The 23,030-nt window shown below is 42.2% G+C and overlaps 1 protein-coding gene across 3 annotated transcripts in view; it reads right to left on the bottom strand.

The window, feature by feature from the left end:
• LOC133645195 (relaxin receptor 1-like) overlaps positions 1-23,030 on the bottom strand; it is a 152,799-nt gene that overhangs the window by 8,780 nt on the left and 120,989 nt on the right. For all 3 annotated transcript variants that reach the window (XM_062040058.1, XM_062040059.1, XM_062040060.1), the window contains 2 exons: positions 162-572; positions 1-103 (listed from right to left, as the gene is read on the bottom strand). The exon at positions 1-103 is cut by the window's left edge. In XM_062040058.1, the coding sequence (XP_061896042.1) occupies positions 1-103; positions 162-572 (514 nt within the window). The remainder of the gene's footprint in view (positions 104-161; positions 573-23,030) is intronic.

Below are 23,030 nucleotides of genomic sequence, written 5' to 3'. Positions count from 1 at the left end.
ATGTGGTTGCTGTACATGGCGGTCTGGTTGCCCGTTCGCTGTATGTTGTAGAACATGCTTGCGTAGGAGAGGACGATGATCAAGAACGCCACCAGGTTCAGGCCTGCAAAGAGACGCCATCATAGCTCGCAGTGAAAAACCAGGCGGCGGATGATGCTCACCCAGGAAAATGACGATGGAGTAGACGTGAGCCCACGCCGTCTCGGGCTGCTCCGAGTGCAGCGGGAAGCAAACGCCGTTGGTCCCGTAGAAGTTTCGAAACAGCCCCTTGCTCACCAGCGGCAAGAAGGCCACCACGAAGCCAAACACCCAAATCCCCAGCAGGATGGTGACGGTGCGCCGCCAGCCTGGCGTCAAGTATCGGAAAGGGTAGACGATGCAGATGTACTTCTCCAACGTGAGGTAGGTGAGCAGCAGGACCGACACCTCTGTGGACAGCATGGCCAGGGAGCCGATCACCTGACACTGACTGCTGTCCATCCAGGCCTGGGCGTGGCGGTTGTACTCGCCGCGGAACTTTAGGTCGTACGCGCCGATCATGAAGAGGTAGATTCCCATCAGCCCGTCTGCACCTACAAGGAAGGAGGATGATGACTACGTGTAGAGTACCATTGTCTTAGCTAGCTAGCAATACACTTCCTGGTTTAGGCAAAAATAAAAGCACGATGACAGGTTTTTTTTTTGAATGGACACCACAGAAATGACACAAATAACAAAACTTGTTCATGTGTATTAATTAAGTCATTATGTTCTACATATGGTGAATGTTCATATTCATGTTGGTGAAAGCAAACCTTCAAGTTTAAAGTCCTACTGAAAGCCACTACTAGCGACCACGCAGTCTGATAGTTTATATATCAATGATGAAATCTTAACATTGCAACACATGCCAATACGGCCGGGTTAACTTATAAAGTGACATTTTAAAATTCCCGCCACACTTCCGGTTGAAAAACTCCTTTGGATATGATTTATGCGCGTGACGTAGCCAGTTTAACAGAGGTATGGCTCCCCCATTGAAGCCAATACGAAATAGCTCTGTTTTCATGTCATTATTCCACAGTATTCTGGACATCTGTGTTGGTGAATCTGTTGCAATTTGTTCATTGCATTATGGAGAAAGAAGCTGAGCAAGCAAAGAAGAAAGTTGTCGTTGCGAAGCGGATATTTTGCGAGGGAAGTCAGCAACACAACACAGCCGGTGTTTGTTTACATTCCCGAAAGATGCAGTCAAGATCGAAGAACTCGGACAACAGAGACTCTAACCAGGAGGACTTTGATTTGGATACACAGACGCGATACCGTGAGTACGTAGCTGCGCTTCCAAACATTTGATCGCTTGCTATAACTAGCTCGAGCTAGGAGCTAGGAGCTAGCATAACAAACACCTAGGTGTTTGTTATGCGGGATTAATTTGTGGCATATTAAATATAAGCCTGGTTGTGTTGTGGCTAATAGAGTATATATATGTCTTGTGTTTATTCTTGGTCCGAATCGCTCTCGCCAGAGCCGGCCCAAGGCATAAGCGTACTAAGTGCTTGCTTAGGGCCCCCTGCCCAAAAGCAATTAACAAAAAATTCTTATTTTTTATTTTTTGCATGTACGAATCTGAGTCATGGCAGTGATTAGTATTAATAACAAAGTCGGCCATCATATTTCTTACAGTGATGTCATAAATGACTTTGCCTCCAGAAAAGCCAGGGAGCACAGGTTTTAAGGAGTGGGTGGAGCAGGGGCGCCGAAAAGGGGGGGGTAAAGGAGACGGATTCTAGGGGCCCATGATGGAGGGGGGCCCAGAGAGGCCCCTAATGATGATGAAATTATAATACAGAAAAAATAATGACACTAAGTTATTAACTAACATATAATCACACTTGTTTTATTTTCCATGTCCTGGTAACAATACCTTTATTTGTTTTGGAAGCATCAACACCTGCAGGGCCCTCCCTTCCCCCCTCTATTTACGTAAAATGGTTCAGTCCGACTGGATCAGCTGCAGGTAGAGCACCGGCGATTTGTCACAGACTAGGGATGGGCGATACCACACTTTTTGGATTCGATACGATACTGATACTTTTTCTTGCATTTTCATCGATACCGATACCAATAATTTCTTATTGGCAATTTTTTGTCAGTCAAAAATATTATTACTATTGTTATTATTTAAGACAAATCACAAGACAAATACAGACCATTTATACCACATTTATTATGGTCAATATATAATAAAAGTAAAATTAAAATAAATAACATAAATATGAAAAATAAATTAAATATTATATATAATAACTATATATTATATATAATAATAATTAAATATTAGGGCTTTTCAATTAACAGTCAAATCCGAATTGCAAGAAGCTGCAGTTATTTTTTAAAGTTTGTGATATAATTAGCAATTAATGAAATATGAAATAGGCTAATGTTTTCCAAATGTAAGAAATCATGTTACAGATTAAAACCAAAATCACATTCAATCATATATTCAAGATTTTCTTGGAAAAAAATAAAACTGTAATGCAAAGATGAAGAATCTCCAAATTGTATCTCTTTCTTATCTTGTTTTAAATACTCAAGCAATTTTCAACTAACAGTAAATTCCCCTGTGTGGAAATTATTTGAATTTAGGATAATCATTTAAACATTACTAAAAAAAAAAACAATGCCTGTTTTAAGTCAACAATTGGACAACACTGGATATGCCTGGCTGCATCGCTGTCGGCTGGCTGTGTGTGTGTGTGTGTGTGTGTGTGTGTGTGTGTGTGTGTGTGTGTGTGTGTTGCACGTTGACGACGCTCATTCGCTGTCTCCTGTCACATGACTGGGCCAGCTCTATACTCTGCCAGGTACAGGTGTGTCCCAGCACATAGGAAGTTAAGTAAGTCATCAAAAACATCTGAAAGTGATGCTTGCACCCCCCACACGCCCTTTTTTGGTTTATATCGATACTTTTTTCAGAAAAGTGATGCCAAATGAGTAGCGTGTGAGTATCGATATATCGATACCACAGGATCGATCTATCAAGGATCTATCACAGACAGCGCCACAGCGGGCAAAGCGGAGGAGACAGCAGTATGCCTCAAAAATCAGGCAGCCAAAAAAGAAAGGAAAAGACAATAAGAGAGGAGAAGGAGTTGAAGGGTCGACAATATGTCACCCAATATTTCCAAAAAAAAGGTGGGTTTGTTAGTTGTGGTGGAAAGTTATGCATATTAACTTTGTCCCTGTCTGTGGTAATAAGCTAGCTCACTTTTCTCACCATGTTAGCTCAAGAAAACTCTGGATTTTTACATTTTACTGCTATTTTAGTTAAATAATCAATCCAGTCAAACATTTATCAAGCTGTTCTTATTCAATAATAGTTGATCTCCCCTCTGTCAAAATGATGCCTCATTCTGAACAGAGTCTGGTAAATATATATATAATATAACGGTTATATTATATATATATATATATATATATATATATATATATATATATATATATATATATATATATATATATATATATATATATATATATATATATATATATATATATATATATTTACCATTCTTTCATATATTAAGCTCTACTTAAATTATGAGAAATCATATATGGCCATTTTGTATTCTGATGGCATTTTTGTTTTTGCTGAGATTTTTTTCTCTCCACTGATTATACTTGCTATTTTTTCATGGAAGAGTTTATTTCCAATTTAAGAATCAGTAGTGCGGCAAATAAATGACTCAAAATGAATTCCATTGTATTCAGAGTGCTCAGTTCTTCCCCTACTGTACATGTCAACTGTGATGCTGTTCTCCTTTCAAAAATATGGTAAAGATAGTCAAAAATACCATTAAAATGCATAATTGTATGTAAAATAGCATCAAAAAATGTTGCCGCTGTGTTGGGGGCCCTGTAAAGATTCTTTTCATGGGGCCCAAAATCCCTAGCAGCGCCCCTGGGGTGGAGTGGTGTGGGTGGTGAAGAACAGAGGAACAAAACTGTGATGTGATGTGATGGTCAAATGTGTGAATTAAGGACCTTCATTTAAGGTAGTTTATTTTGATTTTTTCCCCAAAAATTTTTTGCACATCGTTATGTACATTAAAATAGTTTTAATATGTAGTAACTTTATATTTGTTTATAAACCGTTATGTTACCTTGTTTCTGGTAACTGTTCATTAATATTATTTAAGTATTTGCTTGATATTTAATTTAATTATGTTGTTTTTTGTACAATTGAATTTGTTCCTTTTTATATATATTTAAGTGATTTTATTGTTGCACTTTATTGTTTTTCCTGCACTACGAACTATTTTTGCACATTGCTGTTTCAGGTTTTTGTTACCAAAATAATAAATAAAGTGAATCAGAATCAGCTTTATTGTCCAGTTATGTTTAACACGCATGGAATTTAACTTCAGTAGACTGCGCTCTCTTTGTACAAAGTAAACATTAAATATGAACAATTAACTAAAAATATAAACTAGTAATTAAAGACTAATATGTACAAGACTGATGTGTCAAGATGACACTTTTACTGTAAATACAAAGCTTTATCACTTGGACTGTTCAACCCCAGGCCACTCTTGTAGCTGAATGTTTTCTACATTTTAAGATTAGGAAGCATATGTGGCACTCTGGACATCATTCGTTCATTCATTGGTATTATTTATGTTCTTAACTGGGCCACCCCCATATCTTTATAAATGACATGTCATTTGTAAAGACATGCCAGGCTGACAATAGGATCATGTAAACAACACTGTCAGAGCCGCAATGAGTTTATAGTAATAATCAATATTATTGGCAGAAACAGAGGGTCCCAAAATCAAATTTTGCTTAGGGCCCCATGGAGGCTTGGGCCGGCACTGGCTCTCGCTGCATTGTAAACAATGGGAAAATGTGAGCAGCCCTTCCTCCTGTGACGTCACGCTACTTCCGCTACAGGCAATGCTTTTTTTTTATCAGAGACCAAAAGTTGCGAACTTTATCGTCGATGTTCTCTACTAAATCCTTTTAGCAAAAATATGGCAATATCGCGAAATGATCAAGTATGACACATAGAATGGATCTGCTATCCCCGTTTAAATTAAAAAATGTAATTTCAGTAGGCCTTTAAGTAAATATTGGTATTTCAGTTTGAGCACATAACAAGCCCCTTAGTTTGACATTCGCAGGTGGATTAGATCACTTCTCGTAGGAAAGAGGCCCTAATTGGGACTTCAGAATGCAAAAGTGATTGTCACGGCGGGGTTGCAGCTTACTGCACGGTTCGTTCACCCGGGATGTAAACGGATGACTCAGAACAGGACTTGCAGGTAGGAACATGATTTAATCTTGATAAATCATCCAACTTACTAAACAAAGGCAAGCGTGCCTATCGCACGCGGGAAGCTAAGGCAAAAACTTAGCGCAGGAAACGTGGAACTATGGACATGGAACCTCACAAAACTGTGGCATGAAATAAACAAGACTTACGTATACCAGGCATGAAGCAAACAATGACACCAGGCCGACTGACTGGCAGAGGCAGGCTTAAATAATGCCTCTGATTAGAGACAGGTGAGCGTCCCGAACACCAGAGGCAGGTAAAAACAATAAGCAGCCATGGCAACCAAACCAAACTCAGGTGTCACAAACAGGAACTCAAGGAGTCCAAAACTAACAGAAAACACACAAACATGATCCGGACCACAGTGATAGCCCTATCCTTGAGAAGAGAACACCTGTCTAGCTCAACGCCAACATTTAAGTTATGACTTAAAGCAGTTGTTTTCCAGACACTTACACACGGACATCTCCTTTTATGGTCAGGATGTGCTCTCCTGACTTAGCACACACACACAGACAGGAAGAAGGAATATATATATTGATGGTTTGGCTTCTCCAAGGCAGGAGTCCTCCATTTTTTTTTTACTTAGATTCCTCCGGGTACTGCAGACATGTTTAAATGATGCTCGCTTGTATTACAGCAACTTTTGGTTCAGCAAAGCGTCTCCGCCGTCTCTACGCAGTCGCATCGTCCCTCTGAGGGGGCGGCAAGACCAGAATTACACTTCAGTATGTTGGTAAACCTCATTACCTTCCAACCCCAAGAGCACTGCTGGCTATTAGGTTGATAGCTCGGGCTTTTAGCTCTGTAGCTAGAATGCTCGTCGCCCAGGTTCTAGTCCCGGGCGGAACAGAAAAGCAAGTACTGAACCAGGCAGGTTACATCAACATGTGTACTTTCAGTAGTTGTATTCCAACATGGCACACATTTTTACATATTAAAATACCTAAAGTGCCTAGAACGTACTTTTATGCATTGTGCTGTTACCACGCAGACAAGGTCAGCTAACGTTGCTTCTCCAAGGTAAAGTTGAGATGGGCATCGGCGATGACATTTTCCAAGTGTTGTTTTTGAATTAAAGTTCCTTGGGTGAATAATGTAAACTCACCATACCGGTATGTTTTAGCGCTTTCATGGTGAGTTTACTGACAGATATAAGTAAGAACTTTACACTACTTTATATTAGAAATGGCAACAGTGGAGGATGAATGTCACATAACAAGAAGATAGAGACAAAGAAGAAGCTTATCCACTATGGTGTTGGTACGGACTACCAAGGCGGACATGCACAAATTTTCAGGACTTATGCAGATCCCAAATACAGATCAGCAGGTACCAGAAGGTGAGAAAACTTTATTGTGTTCAATATAGCGAAAAACACCAAATGATATGTCTTACCTTATACACACACCATAATAATACTCCTATGTTGAAGCACAGTACAATCCATCAAGTGGTGTGGCTTCATAGCTTACCAAAGTCCTACTAAAACATTTTGATAGATTTTTGAGCGCCGTGTGTAATGTTCTATATTTTCAATGGAACATATAAAATGTTGGTGTTGTTTACTTGAGTCATATTGCAGTCTACACGTATCTCTTATGTGGGACTGCCATCATATTGCAGTCTACACGTATCTCTTATGTGTGACTGCCATCATAGTGCAGTCTACACGTATCTCTTATGTGTGACTGCCATCATATTGCAGTCTACACGTATCTCTTATGTGTGACTGCCATCATATTGCAGTCTACACGTATCTCTTATGTGTGACTGCCATCATATTGCAGTCTACACGTATCTCTTATGTGTGACTGCCATCATAGTGCAGTCTACACGTATCTCTTATGTGTGACTGCCATCATATTGCAGTCTACACGTATCTCTTATGTGTGACTGCCATCATATTGCAGTCTACATGTATCTCTTATGTGTGACTGCCATCATATTGCAGTCTACACGTATCTCTTATGTGTGACTGCCATCATATTGCAGTCTACACGTATCTCTTAAGTGTGACTGCCATCATATTGCAGTCTACACGTATCTCTTATGTGTGACTGCCATCATAGTGCAGTCTACACGTATCTCTTATGTGTGACTGCCATCATATTGCAGTCTACACGTATCTCTTATGTGTGACTGCCATCATATTGCAGTCTACACGTATCTCTTATGTGTGACTGCCATCATAGTGCAGTCTACACGTATCTCTTATGTGTGACTGCCATCATATTGCAGTCTACACGTATCTCTTATGTGTGACTGCCATCATATTGCAGTCTACATGTATCTCTTAAGTGTGACTGCCATCATATTGCAGTCTACACGTATCTCTTATGTGTGACTGCCATCATAGTGCAGTCTACACGTATCTCTTATGTGTGACTGCCATCATATTGCAGTCTACACGTATCTCTTATGTGTGACTGCCATCATATTGCAGTCTACACGTATCTCTTATGTGTGACTGCCATCATAGTGCAGTCTACACGTATCTCTTATGTGTGACTGCCATCATATTGCAGTCTACACGTATCTCTTATGTGTGACTGCCATCATATTGCAGTCTACATGTATCTCTTATGTGTGACTGCCATCATATTGCAGTCTACATGTATCTCTTATGTGTGACTGCCATCATATTGCAGTCTACACGTATCTCTTATGTGTGACTGCCATCATATTGCAGTCTACACGTATCTCTTATGTGTGACTGCCATCATATTGCAGTCTACACAGATGTCTTATGTGTGACTGCCATCTACTGGTGACACTTATGATTTCACCATATACCAAATAGAATAGCTTCCAGGTCGGTAAGCACAACCAAAATAATTCCTTACATTAGGCGCACTGTTGAGTTTTGAGAAAATGAAAGGACTTTAAGTGCGCCTTATTGTCTGAAAAATACGGTGCTTATCTTTTTTGTGAGTGACTTGATCTCAAAGAAAATCCCCCGAAATAAGACTCTGCACATGCTTAATTTGCTCGCTTCAGCATAATGGCGTTGAGAGGCAGTATTCAAATCTTAACTAGTGGGAGGAAATAAAGGAAGTTAATGTTATGCAAAGCTTTTAAGGTATTTAGAGTTCAGTACAGGTGTCATTGGTAAAAGAGAGAAGACGGGGGTGATGTTGAAGTGAATTCATTGACTTATATTATGTTCAACATATGATGAATGTTTATATTCAAGTTGTAAAAAAGCGAACCACCAGGTTTAAGTAAATAATGGTTGAGTCTATAATAAATTAAAGAGCCTCAGTTGGACATTCACATGTGGACTAGGTTCATTCTCCCACGAGAAGAGGCCATAAATTCAGACTTTGGAATGCAAAAGTGATAACTCTATCCTGGAGGAGAGACTCCATGTCTATCTTCACGTCAACTTCTAAGTTCCAACATATAGAGGTCACTTACACATGAACATCTGCTTACATGAGCAGGTTGTACCCTCCTGAATGAACACACACTCAGACAGAGAAAGAAGGAATATAAGAAGGTGGTTCGGCTCCTCCAAGTTAGGAGTGCCTCATTTTCTTCTCCTCCAGGAACTGCGGTCCTGTATAATGACGCTCGCTTGTAATAAAGCAACTTTTTGTTCAGCAAAGTGTCTCCGACGTCTCTTTTGATCCAGCCGCACTGCCGTGTTGCCCTCCTGCCCGGGAGGGGGTGACAAGACCAGAAATACACATCAATGTAAATCTAGTTCAGAGAACCCTCGTAATGAAGAGAACTTGAGTCATCAAGTACAGAGGACGACATGAGGCAGGCTGTAGTATTACTCATTTCTGCAGCAGTCTAACAGTCACCAATGTGGTTAGCTAGAACTTTATATTCACGGGATGAAATAAACAAACCGCCATTAGTTCTTTGGTCCAGGAACTTACTGCACATGGCTTTGCTATTTATATTATTAAATGTGCTTAACACAGGCATTGTGGTTCAGCACCATTACAGCAGATACACTTTGGTTTTTTAGAGACGCAAACTGTACAGTATGGTGTGGCGCTGACCAAGGGGAACTTCAAGGTGGTACGATAAAATATCAGCCAATCCCGGCTGAGCAGCGACCTTTTTGAAAGCCGCGAGATGAGATGCAGCAATGATGATAACGAAACAAAACCAACACAAATGTGTTTCAGAGCAGAGTTGGTCGACCACACGCTAAGACAAAGCGCTAAGATGTTGTCTTGTGGACATAAAAGCCTGGTTGGCAGTAAACTTTCGAAACTTAAATGAGAACAAGACGGAAATCCATCTACTTCCGCTTATCCGAGGTCGGGTCGCGGGGGCAGCAGCCTAAGCAGGGAAGCCCAGACTTCCCTCTCCCCAGCCACTTCGTCCAGCTCCTCCCGGGGGATCCTGAGGCTTTCCCAGGCCAGCCGGGAGACATAGTCTTCCCAACGTGTCCTGGGTCTTCCCCGTGGCCTCCTACCGGTCGTACGTGCCCTAAACACCTCCCTAGGGAGGCGTTCATCCTGACTAGATGCCCGAACCACCTCATCTGGCTCCTCTCCATGTGGAGGAGCAGCGGCTTTACTTTGATCTCCTCCCGGATGACAGAGCTTCTCACCCTATCTCTAAGGGAGAGACCCGCCACCCGGCGGAGGAAACTCATTTGGGCCGCTTGTACCCGTGATCTTGTCCTTTCGGTCATAACCCAAAGCTCATGACCATAGGTGAGGATGGGAACGTAGATCGACCGCTAAATTGAGAGCTTTGCCTTCCGGCTCAGCTCCTTCTTCACCACAACGGATCGATACAGCGTCCGCATTACTGAAGACGCCGCACCGATCCGCCTGTCGATCTCACCATCCACTCTTCCCTCACTCGTGAACAAGACTCCGAGGTACTTGAACTCCTCCACTTGGGGCAGGGTCTCCTCCCCAACCAGGAGATGGCACTCCACCCTTTTCCGGGCGAGAACCATGGACTCGGACTTGGAGGTGCTGATTCTCATCCCAGTCGCTTCACACTCAGCTGCGAACCGATCCAGTGAGAGCTGAAGATCCTGGCCAGATGAAGCCATCAGGACCACATCATCTGCAAAAAGCAGAGACCTAATCCTGCAGCCACCAAACCAGATCCCCTCAACGCCTTGACTGTGCCTAGAAATTCTGTCCATAAAAGTTCTGAACAGAATGGGTGACAAAGGGCAGCCTTGGCAGAGTCCAACCCTCACTGGAAACGTGTCCGACTTACTGCCGCCAATGCGGACCAAACTCTGGCACTGATCATACAGGGAGCGGACCGCCACAATCAGACAGTCCAATACCCCATACTCTCTGAGCACTCCCCACAGGACACGGTCCAATGCCTTCTCCAAGTCCACAAAGCACATGTAGACTGGTTGGGCAAACTCCCATGCACCCTCAAGGACCCTGCCCAGAGTATAGAGCTGGTCCACAGTTCCACGACCAGGACCAAAACCACACTGTTGCTCCTGAATCCGAGGTTCTCCATGCAGTACACCTGAATAGACCTTACCGGGAAGGCTGAGGTGTGTGATCCCACGATAGTTAGAACACACCCTCCGGTTCCCCTTCTTAAAGAGCTAAATTGCCAGAATAAAAAAAAACTTAACTGTTTTTCCATGAACAATATCATGTTGTAAAAAACAATGTCAATTCAACAAAAAAATTCTGGCACCAAAGCTGCCAGCTTTTTCCGTAAACCCCCCCAAAAAAACATTTACCGTGAAATGTTGTAAAAAAACAACAATGCTATTTTACAGTAAAATGTTGTAAATGTAAAGTTTTTCCTGTAAAATGCTTAAAACAATTTATATAATTAATAATGACATCCAGAGGCAAATTCATAAAAATATTCACTGTTCCAAGCGGCCCTCTGATGGCAGCCATAACTAATATGTGGCCCTCGGTGACAACCACTTTGATTTAGAATAACATCACTTAAGTAAAAGTAAAAAGTAGTCATCAAAATCCGCGAAAAACCTCCAGCAATAATGAGTAACTTGTGAGTAACTTGTGATTTATTTAGAAGCTATTTTCTGATTGGTTCTTGGACTACAACTGTAGTTGATGTGAGCGTGTGTAAAAACATAAAAGAATATTTGACAATTTGTTGCAACATGTTTTCTCTTGTTAGGAGTGCAATTCCTGTACGCTGAAGTGTGACCAGTTCTACTGACACAGATGACAGCACATGATATCAATGTTCTTTTTACTAGTTTGAAAGTAATCATTGAAGATTTGTGCTGCTTTTTCTGACGTCATATCACTTTTTACAGTCAGTACGTTGTAGTGGCCTAAATTAGTCAGAGTTGTCAAATAATTCTCTTTCTTCTATTTTCACAGCGACATGTGAAGTTGTAGTTTCCATGTTCTTATCCCTAATGTGACTAATGGCCATACGCAGTGTGCCTCTTGCACACTAGGGGGCCATTTGTGGTCACTTCAACTTGTTTAACTACAAACCTCGTTTCCATATGAGTTGGGAAATGGTGTTAGATGTAAATATAAACGGAATACAATGATTTGCAAATCCTTTTCAAGCCATATTCAGTTGAATATGCTACAAAGACAACATATTTCATGTTCAAACTCATAAACTTTATTTATTTTTTGCAAATAATAATGAACTTAGAATTTCATGGCTGCAACACGTGCCAAAGTAGTTGTGAAAGGGCATGTTCACCACTGTGTTACATGGCCTTTCCTTTGAACAACACTCAGTAAAGGTTTGGGAAGTGAGGAGACACATTTTTGAAGTGGAATTCTTTCCCATTCTTGCTTGATGTACAGCTTAAGTTGTTCAACAGTCCGGGGGTCTCCCTTCTCACATTGCAGGTGCCACACATTTTCAATGTCTGGACTACAGGCAGGCCAGTCTAGTACCCACACTCTTTTACTATGAAGCCACGTTGATGTAACACGTGGCTTGGCATTGTCTTGCTGAAATAAGCAGGGGCGTCCATGGTAACGTTGCTTGGATGGCAACATATGTTGCTCCAAAAGCTGTATGTACCTTTCAGCATTAATGGTGCCTTCACAGATGTGTAAGTTACCCATGTGTTGGCCACTAATACACCCCCATACCATCACACATGCTGCCTTTTACACTTTGCACCTAGAACAATCCGGATGGTTCTTTTTCTCTTTGGTCCGGAGGACACGACGTCCACAGTTTCCAAAAACAATTTGAAATGTGGACTCGTCAGACCACAGAACACTTTTCCACTTTGTATCAGTCCATCTTAGATGAGCTCAGGCCCAGCGAAGCCCACGGCGTTTCTGGGTGTTGTTGATAAACGGTTTTCGCCTTGCATAGGAGAGTTTTAACTTGCACTTACAGATGTAGCGACCAACTGTAGTTACTGACAGTGGGTTTCTGAAGTGTTCCATGTGGTAATATCCTTTACACACTGATGTGGCTTGTTGATGCAGTACAGCCTGAGGGATGGAAGGTCACGGGCTTAGCTGCTTACGTGCAGTGATTTCTCCACATTCTCTGAACCCTTTGATGATATTACGGAGCGTAGATGGTGAAATCCCTCAATTCCTTGCAATAGCTGCTTGAGAAAGGTTGTTCTTAAACTGTTCAACAATTTGCTCAGGCATTTGTTGACAAAGTGGTGACCCTCGCCCCATCCTTGTTTGTGAATGACTGAGCATTTCATGGAATCTACTTTTATACCCAATCATGGCACCCACCTGTTCCCAATTAGCCTGCTCACCTGTGGGATGTTCCAAATAAGTGTTTGATGAGCATTCCCCAACTCTCTCTGTCTTTTTTGCCACTTGTGCCAGCTTTTTTGAAACATGTTGCAAGCATCAAATTCCAAATGAGCTAATATTTGCAAAAAATAAAGTTTTCAGGTTCAAACGTTAAATATCTTGTCTCTGCAGTCTATTCAATTGAATATAAGTTGGAAAAAGTATTTTTTAAATCATTGCATTCTCTTTTTATTTACCATTTACACAACGTGACAACTTCACTGCTTTTGTGTTTTGTAAAAGTAAATGTTCATAAACTTACTAAGTAAATGTAGGAGTACTACTACCCACCTCTGCATTTGAGGCGGGGAAATTCAATGTTCGATGATTTGACTGCGAGCCGAATACGACTCCACCGAATCACATCGTCAAATATTTTTCAGACAGCCCTACCACAATCAATGATTTTGAGATTAAAAATAAAAACAGCCCCGGCTGACATTCAAGTAATTCCTTTTTGAAGGTTGACACGGAAGTGAGTGAGCCGTAAAATGAGATAGTCCTGCCTAAATGCCACCAGGGCGTTCATTTGTAGGTCGGCCTGAATAAGAAATAGCAACACAATGGGAGACTCAGGTCCAGTAACCACAGCAGAAAGCAGTTTTAGGGATAAGTATTCAAATCCCAGTCTGACTAGATCAGACCTGGGCAAATGAAGGCCCGGGGGCCACATGTGGCTCGTTAAGCTTTTCAATCTGGCCCGCCGGACATTCCCAAATCATTTTTTTACAACTTTAAGATGTAAAGTGTAGCTGCCATTATGATGTGCACTCATCTTTTTAATGTCTTCAACTATACTAAGTCTTTACATGCTTGGAATCTGCACTTTTGCATGATATACTAGTCACCAGTGACGTGCGGTGAGGTTCATGGCTGGTGAGGCACTGACTTCATCACAGTCAGATTTACAAACATATCAACCCTAAAGAGTATCTTATTCACCATTTGATTGGCAGCAGTTAACGGGTTATGTTTAAAAGCTCATACCAGCATTCTTCCCTGCTTGGCACTCAGCATCAAGGGTTGGAATTGGGGGTTGAATCACCAAAAATTATTCCCGGGCGCGGCGCTGCTGCTGCCCACTGCTCCCCTCACCTCCCAGGGGGTGATCAAGGGGATGGGTCAAATGCAGAGGACACATTTCACCACACCTAGTGTGTGTGTGACAATCATTGGTACTTTAACTTAACTTTAACTTTACACATACAAACTGTAGCACACAAAAAAGCACATTTAATAAAAAAAACGTTATTATGGTCTTACCTTTAGTTATAAATGAAGTCCATGTGCCGCTGTTGTGATGGATTAATGCACCCCCGCCGTAGAATGCACCCCCTGACGGGAGTGTTATAGCAACTAAAGCCCACACTTACACTTTCCACGTGCAAGATTGAATCTATTTAAAAAAGTTATTTAAAGGCCTACTGAAATTAGATTTTCTTATTTAAACGGGGATAGCAGATCCATTCTATGTGTCATACTTGATCATTTCGCGATATTGCCATATTTTTGCTGAAAGGATTTAGTAGAGAACATCGACGATAAAGTTGGCAACTTTTGGTCTCTGATAAAAAAGCCTTGCCTGTAGCGGAAGTAGCGTGACGTCACAGGTTGTGGAGCTCCTCACATCCGCACATTGTTTACAATCATGGCCACCAGCGGAAGTAGCATGACGTCACAGGTTGTGGAGCGCCTCACATCCGCACATTGTTTACAATCATGGCCACCAGCAGCGAGAGCGATTCGGACCGAGAAAGCGACGATTACCCCATTAATTTGAGCGAAGATGAAAGATTTGTGGATGAGGAAAGTGAGAGTGAAGGATTAGAGCAGTGGTTCTCAAATGGGGGTACGCGTACCCCTGGGGGTACTTGAAGGTATGCCAAGGGGTACGTGAGATTTATTTTTCAAATATTCTAAAAATAGCAACAATTCAAAAATCCTTTATAAATATATTTATTGAATAATACTTCAACAAAATAGGAATGTAAGTTCATAAACTGAACATCAAATCAAGTAGGCTATTCCATTCATTACCATAAAGCCAGAGTTTCCCCCATGGCCCATGCCATAATGGGTGGATCCTACCTGGCGCTGCCACACGGCACCAACTGTCAATCAACTATGGATGTAGCAAACAATGGTTAAAGCGTAGCAGTAATGCAGCTGAAAACAAGGAGGAGGAACATGTGCCAAAGAAGGCCAAACCTCAGCCGGAAAAATTCAGACAGTATTCCGAAGAATATGTGTTAATTGGATTTACGGCTTGGAGTTGTAACCCCCCCCCCCCCAAGGCATTGTATTTTTTCTGTGGAGAAATGTTAGCGAACAGCAGAATATGAAGCCCGCACATCTTCAGCAGCATCTCCGGACAAAACACGCTCGCCATGTGGGTAAGACACCTACATTTTGGAAGAGGAGACTAAATGAATTGAGGTCATCTGAAGACACGATGCAGAAAGCCTCCACAACATCAGCCAAAGCCTGGAGGCTTCTTACGCCGTGTCTTTGCTTGGTGCTAAAGCCAAAAAGCCGTCCAATATGGCTGAAGAGCTGATACTTGCAGCCGCTGCACTGCGGGCCGAGACAATGCTGATGAAAACGCAGCCCAGAAAATAAAGAATGTGCCTTTGTCAAATGACTCTGTTTGCCGGAGAGTAGACATTGTGGACAACTAGATTTTTTGTGGACATATTCCATAAATATTGATGTTAAAGATTTCTTTTTTTGTGAAGAAATGTTTAGAATTAAGTTCATGAATCCAGATGGATCTCTATTACAATCCCCAAAGAGGCCACTTTAAAGGCCTACTGAAATGACGTTTTTTTATTTAAACGGGGATAGCAGATCCATTCTATGTGTCATACTTGATCATTTCGCGATATTGCCATATTTTTGCTGAAAGGATTTAGTAGAGAACATTGACGATAAAGTTCGCAACTTTTGGTCTCTGATAAAAAAGCCTTGCCTGCACCGGAAGTAGCGTGACGTCACAGGAGGAAGGGCTGCTCACATTTCCACGTTGTTTTCAACGCAGCGAGAGAGATTCGGACCGAGAAAGCGACGATTACCCCATTAATTTGAGCCAGGATGAAAGATTCGTGGATGAGGAACGTGAGAGTGAAGGACTAGAGTGCAGTGTAGGACGTATCTTTTTTCGCTCTGACCGTAACTTAGGTACAAGCTGGCTCATTGGATTCCACACTCTCTCCTTTTTCTATTGTGGATCACGGATTTGTATTTTAAACCACCTGGGATACTATATCCTCTTGAAAATGAGAGTCCAGAATGCGAGATGGACATTCACAGTGACTTTTATCTGCACGACAATACATCGGCGAAGCTCTAACGTGATAGCATCGTGCTTAAACGCAGATAGAAACAAAAGAAATAAACCCCTGACTGGAAGGATAGACAGAAGATCAACAATACTATTAAACCATGGACATGTAACTACACCGTTAATGCTTTCCAGCCTGGCGAAGCTTAACAATGCTGTTGCTAACGACGCCATTGAAGCTAACTTAGCAACGGGACCTCACAGAGCTAAGCTAAAAACATTAGCTATCCACCTACGCCAGCCAGCCCTCATCTGCTCATCAACACCCGTGTTCACCTGCGTTCCAGCGATCGACGGAGCGACAAAAGACTTCACCCGATCATAGATGCGGTCAGCGGCCCGGAGACGGAGGAAGTCAAGGTGAGGTCGGTGGCTAGCGCATCTGCTATCCATCTCAAAGTCCTCCTGGTTGTGTTGCTGCAGCCAGCCGCTAATACACCGATCCCACCTACAACTTTCTTCTTTGCAGTCTTCATTGTTCATTAAACAAATTGCAAAAGATTCACCAACACAGATGTCCAGAATACTGTGCAATTTTGAGATGAAAACAGAGCTTTTTGTATTGGATACAATGTGTCCCAATACTTCCGTTTCAACCATTGACGTCACACGCATACGTCTTCATACATAGACCTTTTCAAGCGGAAGTTTAGCGGGGAATTTAAAATGTCACTTTATAAGTTAACCCGGCCGTATTGGCATGTGTTGCAATGTTAAGATGTCATCATTGATATATAAACTATCAGACTGCGTGGTCGCTAGTAGTGGCTTTCAGTAGGACTTTAATAAGAAGCCCAAAAGTGCAAAAACAATAATGTTGGTGTTGGAGGAGTTGTGAATGAATGAAATATGAAATCTGTGCTGCAGTCTGCAGGTGTACCTAATGTTGTGGCCCAGCATTCATTCACAACTCCTCCAACACCAACATTATTGTTTTTGCACTTTTTGGCTTCTTATTAAATAACTTTTTTAAATAGATTCAATCTTGCACGTGGAAAGTGTAAGTGTGGGCTTTAGTTGATATAACACTCCCGTCAGGGGGTGCATTCTACGGCGGGGGTGCATTCTCTACCACCAGGAGGCGGGATTACTGCGAGCCTCAGCCAGTGTGTCTTCGCAGCCGTTTTATGATTGCTCAGCACAAGAAATACTTACACACATACAGTTGTTGACAAAATACGCTGTACATTATATACCTCAGATAACTCAACTATGGAAATGTATAATATAATTCATATAGCAATACAGTGTCACTGCACAGCAGGCCAGCAGTTAGCCCAGTCATTGCGCAATCCATGTTGAGGCACAACTGAGTGACGCCTCACCTGGCTGCTGATCACCGCACCGTCTCTTCTCACTATTTCAACGGCAAATGTGAAAATTCAAATGATTTTGAATAAAAATAATCTAAAACTGGTGAAGTTAAATGGAAAATAACTTTATAGTATAATCACTGGATACATATAAAATCCATCCATCCATCCATTTTCTACCGCTTATTCCCTTCGGGGTCGAGGGGGGTGCTGGAGCCTATCTCAGCTACAATCGGGTGGAGGGCGGCGTACACCCTGGACAAGTCGCCACCTCATCACAGGGCCAACACAGATAGACAGACAACATTCACACACTAGGGACCATTTAGTGTTGCCAATCAACCTATCCCCAGGTGTATGTCTTTGGAGGTGGGAGGGGCCTATCCCCAGGTGCATGTCTTTGGAGGTGGGAGGGGCCTATTCCCAGGTGCATGTCTTTGGAGGTGGGAGGGGCCTATCCCCAGGTGCATGTCTTTGGAGGTGGGAGGGGCCTATCCCCAGGTGCATGTCTTTGGAGGTGGGAGGGGCCTATTCCCAGGTGCATGTCTTTGGAGGTGGGAGGGGCCTATCCCCAGGTGCATGTCTTTGGAGGTGGGAGGGGCCTATCCCCAGGTGCATGTCTTTGGAGGTGGGAGGGGCCTATCCCCAGGTGCATGTCTTTGGAGGTGGGAGGGGCCTATCCCCAGGTGCATGTCTTTGGAGGTGGGAGGAAGCCGGAGTAGAACCCAGGCAGTCACGGGGAGAACATGCAAACTCCACACAGAAAGATCCCGAGCCCGGGATTGAACCCGAGACTACTCAGACCTTCGTATTGTGAGGCAGACGCACTAACCCCTCTGCCACCGTGATGCCCATACATATAACAATTTAATTTTTTTTTTTTTTTACATTACATTTTTTTTCTTTCCATGATGGCACGTGAAGCCCCGCCTCCCCTGACTGCACGTCACTGATAGTTACTATGGTCATGTAATTAGTTACTATGGTCATATAATTAGTTACTATGGTCATATAATTAGTTACTCAGGTCATGTAATGAGTTACTATGGTCATGTAATGAGTTACTATGGTCATCTAATTAGTTACTATGGTCATGTAATGAGTTACTATGGTCATGTAATGAGTTACTATGGTCATGTAATGAGTTACTATGGTCATGTAATGAGTTACAGGTCCAGTGGCCATGGATGAAGTGCTGGCTGTCCAGAGTCGGGACTCGGGGTGGACCGCTCGCCTGTGCATCGGTTGGGGACATCTCTGCGCTGCTGACCTGTCTCCGCTCGGGATGGTCTCCTGCTGGCCCCACTATGGACTGGACTCTCACTATTATGTTAGATCCACTATGGACTGGACTCTCACTATTATGTTAGATCCACTATGGAACACCCAACAAGACCCAACCTCCGGGCTGATGACTTTAGCTTGTCCTGAAGAATTTGGAGGTAATCCTCCTTTTTCATTGTCCCATTTACTCTCTGTAAAGCAGCAGTTCCATTGGCAGCAAAACAGGCCCAGAGCATAATACCACCACCACCATGCTTGACGGTAGGTTTGGTGTTCCTGGGATTAAAGGCCTCACCTTTTATCTTCCAAACATGGACTGGACTCGGAGAAAGTGACCAATTGAAGGTGATTCTGGGGGTTTTGGAACCAAAATACCGTGGTATCTACAAAACCGTTACATCCCAAGTATGATTTCCCTTTCAGTTCCTAAGAGGAGCATTTTCTTCAAATACTGGACTTGGACAAAGTGACAAATTGAAAGTGATTCTGATTCCGTTTGATACCGTCACACGTCACAGCATTACTGTGGGGGTTTTGGAACCAACATACCTCGGTATCCACAAAACCGTTACATCCTAAGTATGCTTGGCTTTTTAGTTCCTAAAAGGAGCATTTTCTTCAAATACTGGACAAATTGAAAGTGATTCTGATTCTGTTTGATACCGTCACACGTCACAGCATTACTGTGGGGGTTTTGGAACCAAAATACCATGGCATCCACAAAACCGTTACATCCTAAGTATGCTTGGCTTTTTAGTTCCTAAAAGGAGCATTTTCTTCAAATACTGGACTCGGACAAAGTGACAAATTAAAGTGATTCCGTGCAATTTGTGAAAGAGGTAAAAAACCACACATTTCTTGGCATTAGTGAATGTTCTTGCCGCCTTCAGGCTCACATCAGGTGACACTAAGGACTCCTGACAAAGTCCCAATCTGGCAAACGTTCATGCGAGCAGAAGTCATTTACTGTGCGTTCCTTCCACTGGCATCCATCACAGCCCACATTTGGCCCGCAGGTCCTGGTTTGTGGTCCACTGCTGTAAATGATCCATAGGTGTGAATGTTTGTTTGTCCAGGGTCTACAGCTGAGACCCTAATGAGGACATGTGTACAATAGATGTATGCAATACTCTCCTGTACGTAACATGATTCTGACCTGTCTTTTTCTGCTGCCTCTCTCCGGGTGTTGCAGCAATACATTGCAGCGTGATTACAGTGCTGCTGAAACATCTATTCTGTGCAATACCACTCCTGGGATGCTCTTTGTGCTCCTTAAATGAGAAGTGCCTCTCATCCATTTAAAAGAATGAGAGCCTCTTATACAAACCCTGTTTCCATAGGAGTTGGGAAATGGTGTTAGATGTAAATATAAACGGAATACAATGATTTGCGAATCCTTTTCAAGCCATATTCAGTTGAATATGCTACAAAGACAACATATTTCATGTTCAAACTTTTTACAAATAATCATTAACGTTAGAATTTGATGGCAGCAACACGTGACAAAGAAGTTGGGAAAGGTGGCAATAAATACTGATAAAGTTGAGGAATGCTCATCAAACACTTATTTGGAACATCCCACAGGTGTGCAGGCTAATTGGGAACAGGTGGGTGCCATGATTGGGTATAAAAGTAGATTCCATGAAATGCTCAGTCATTCACAAACAAGGACGGGGCGAGGGTCACCACTTTGTCAACAAATGCCTGAGCAAATTGTTGAACAGTTTAAGAACAACCTTTCTCAAGCAGCTATTGCAAGGAATTTAGGGATTTCAACATCTACGCTCCGTAATATCATCAAAGGGTTCAGAGAATGTGGAGAAATCACTGCAGGTAAGCAGCTAAGCCCGTGACCTTCCATCCCTCAGGCTGTACTGCATCAACAAGCCACATCAGTGTGTAAAGGATATCACTACATGGAACACTTCAGAAACCCACTGTCAGTAACTACAGTTGGTCGCTACATCTGTAAGTGCAAGTTAAAACTCTCCTCTGCAAGGCGAAAACCGTTTATCAACAACACCCAGAAACACTTCGCTGGGCCTGAGCTCATCTAAGATGGACGGATACAAAGTGGAAAAGTGTTCTGTGGTCTGACGAGTCTACATTTCAAATTGTTTTTGGAAACTGTGGACGTCGTGTCCTCCGGACTAAAGAGGAAAAGAACCATCCGGATTGTTCTAGGCGCAAAGTGTAAAAGGCAGCATGTGTGATGGTATGGGGGTGTATTAGTGGCCAAGACATGGGTAACTTACACATCTGTGAAGGCGCCATTAATGCTGAAATGTACAAACAGCTTTTGGAGCAACATATGTTGCCATCCAAGCAACGTTACCATGGACGCCCCTGCTTATTTCAGCAAGACAATGCCAAGCCACGTGTTACATCAACGTGGCTTCATAGTAAAAGAGTGCGGGTACTAGACTGGCCTGCCTGTAGTCCAGACATTGAAAATGTGTGGCAGCTAAAATATGAGAAGGGAGACTGTTGAACAACTTCAGCTGTACATCTGTCATGTCTGTGATCATGTTTTGTTTAGTTATGTTTTGCTTGGTTTTTGGACACTTTTTAGTTCCTGTTTTCACTCCCTTGCTTTGTCACCATAGCAACCATTAGTTTCACCTGGTTCACATCCTCATGTCACGCACCTGTCTCACGTTTTCACATTTTGAGTGACGCACCTGTTTTCCCTAATCATGTCACCAGTATTTAAGCTTGTTGTTGCCAGACAGTCGGCCTGGTGACATTATCCTTTCTTACCCCTGACATTCTGGATTTGCTCTGTGCTGACTTATTTCACGCTTGTATTCCATGCCATAGTTTCCATGCTTTTCACGTCACAGTAAGTGTAGTTTTTCTTGTCCATAGTTTCTGTCCAAGTGTTTTTTGTTTCTTAGCCAAGTTTATCTCCGCCTTTGTGCGCGCCTTTTGTTTGCACCTTTTTTTGTAGTTTAGAGTTAAAAATAAATCATGTACTCACCTTTACGCCTTGACCGCGCCAACTTTCTTTTGCACTCAGGGAAAACACAACACCCCAAGGTCCACGTTTTGACAACATCAAGCAAGAATGGGAAAGAATTCCACTTCAAAAATGTGTCTCCTCACTTCCCAAACCTTTACTGAGTGTTGTTAAAAGGAATGGCCATGTAACACAGTGGTGAACATGCCCTTTCCCAACTACTTTGGCACGTGTTGCAGCCATGAAATTCTAAGTTCATGATTATTTGCAAAAGAAAGAAGTTTGTCAGTGTGAACATGAAATATGTTGTCTTTGCAGTCTATTCAATTGAATATAAGTTGAAAAGGATTTGTTGTATTCTCTTTTTATTTACCATTTACACAACGTGGCAACTTCACTGCTTTTGGCTTTTGTACATACCGTATTTCCTTGAATAGCCGCCGGGGCGCTAATTAATTTAAAACCTCCTGTCACTCCGGCGCTTACCAGAAGCCTGCGGGATGGGCAAGCATGCGCTAATTATTTTAAAACCTCTTCTCACTCCAGCGCTTACCTTATCATGAAAAGCACATTTAATAAAAAAAAAGTTATTATGGTCTTACCTTTAGGTATAAATGAAGTCCATGTGCAGCTCCTTTTGAAGAAGTCAAGTCAAGTCAAGTCAAGTCAACTTTATTTATACAGCACATTTTCAACAACTTTTTAGATTGCACCAAAGTGCTTTACAGGTTAAAAAAGCATGGAGCAAAAAAAAAAAAAAAAAAAAAAGCATGGATAACTTGTTTATAGAAGTCTTCCTTATCTTTCTTCAGTTTTAAAAGTCTCTCTGTCTCGATGGAGATCTTCCTTTTAAGTATTACCTCCTGCTTCAATTGAAAGTCCAGTTTAGAAAACAGTTTTATTTTAGATATGTAATCCTCCATGGTAAATATGCAAGCAAACAATGGCTGCGCACTCTTGCTGCTTGTTGTCTTCTTCTGCAGCACAGGTCTTCTGCAGTACCAGCAGTTGCAAGAAGGATCACTAGCGCCCTCTACCACCAGGAGGCGGGAGTCATTTAATGACTCATATTTGA

This window comes from Entelurus aequoreus, linkage group LG28, assembly GCF_033978785.1.
Source record: "Entelurus aequoreus isolate RoL-2023_Sb linkage group LG28, RoL_Eaeq_v1.1, whole genome shotgun sequence".
Classification (NCBI taxonomy): Eukaryota; Metazoa; Chordata; class Actinopteri; order Syngnathiformes; family Syngnathidae; genus Entelurus; species Entelurus aequoreus.
This window is presented reverse-complemented; position numbering and strand designations above follow the sequence as displayed.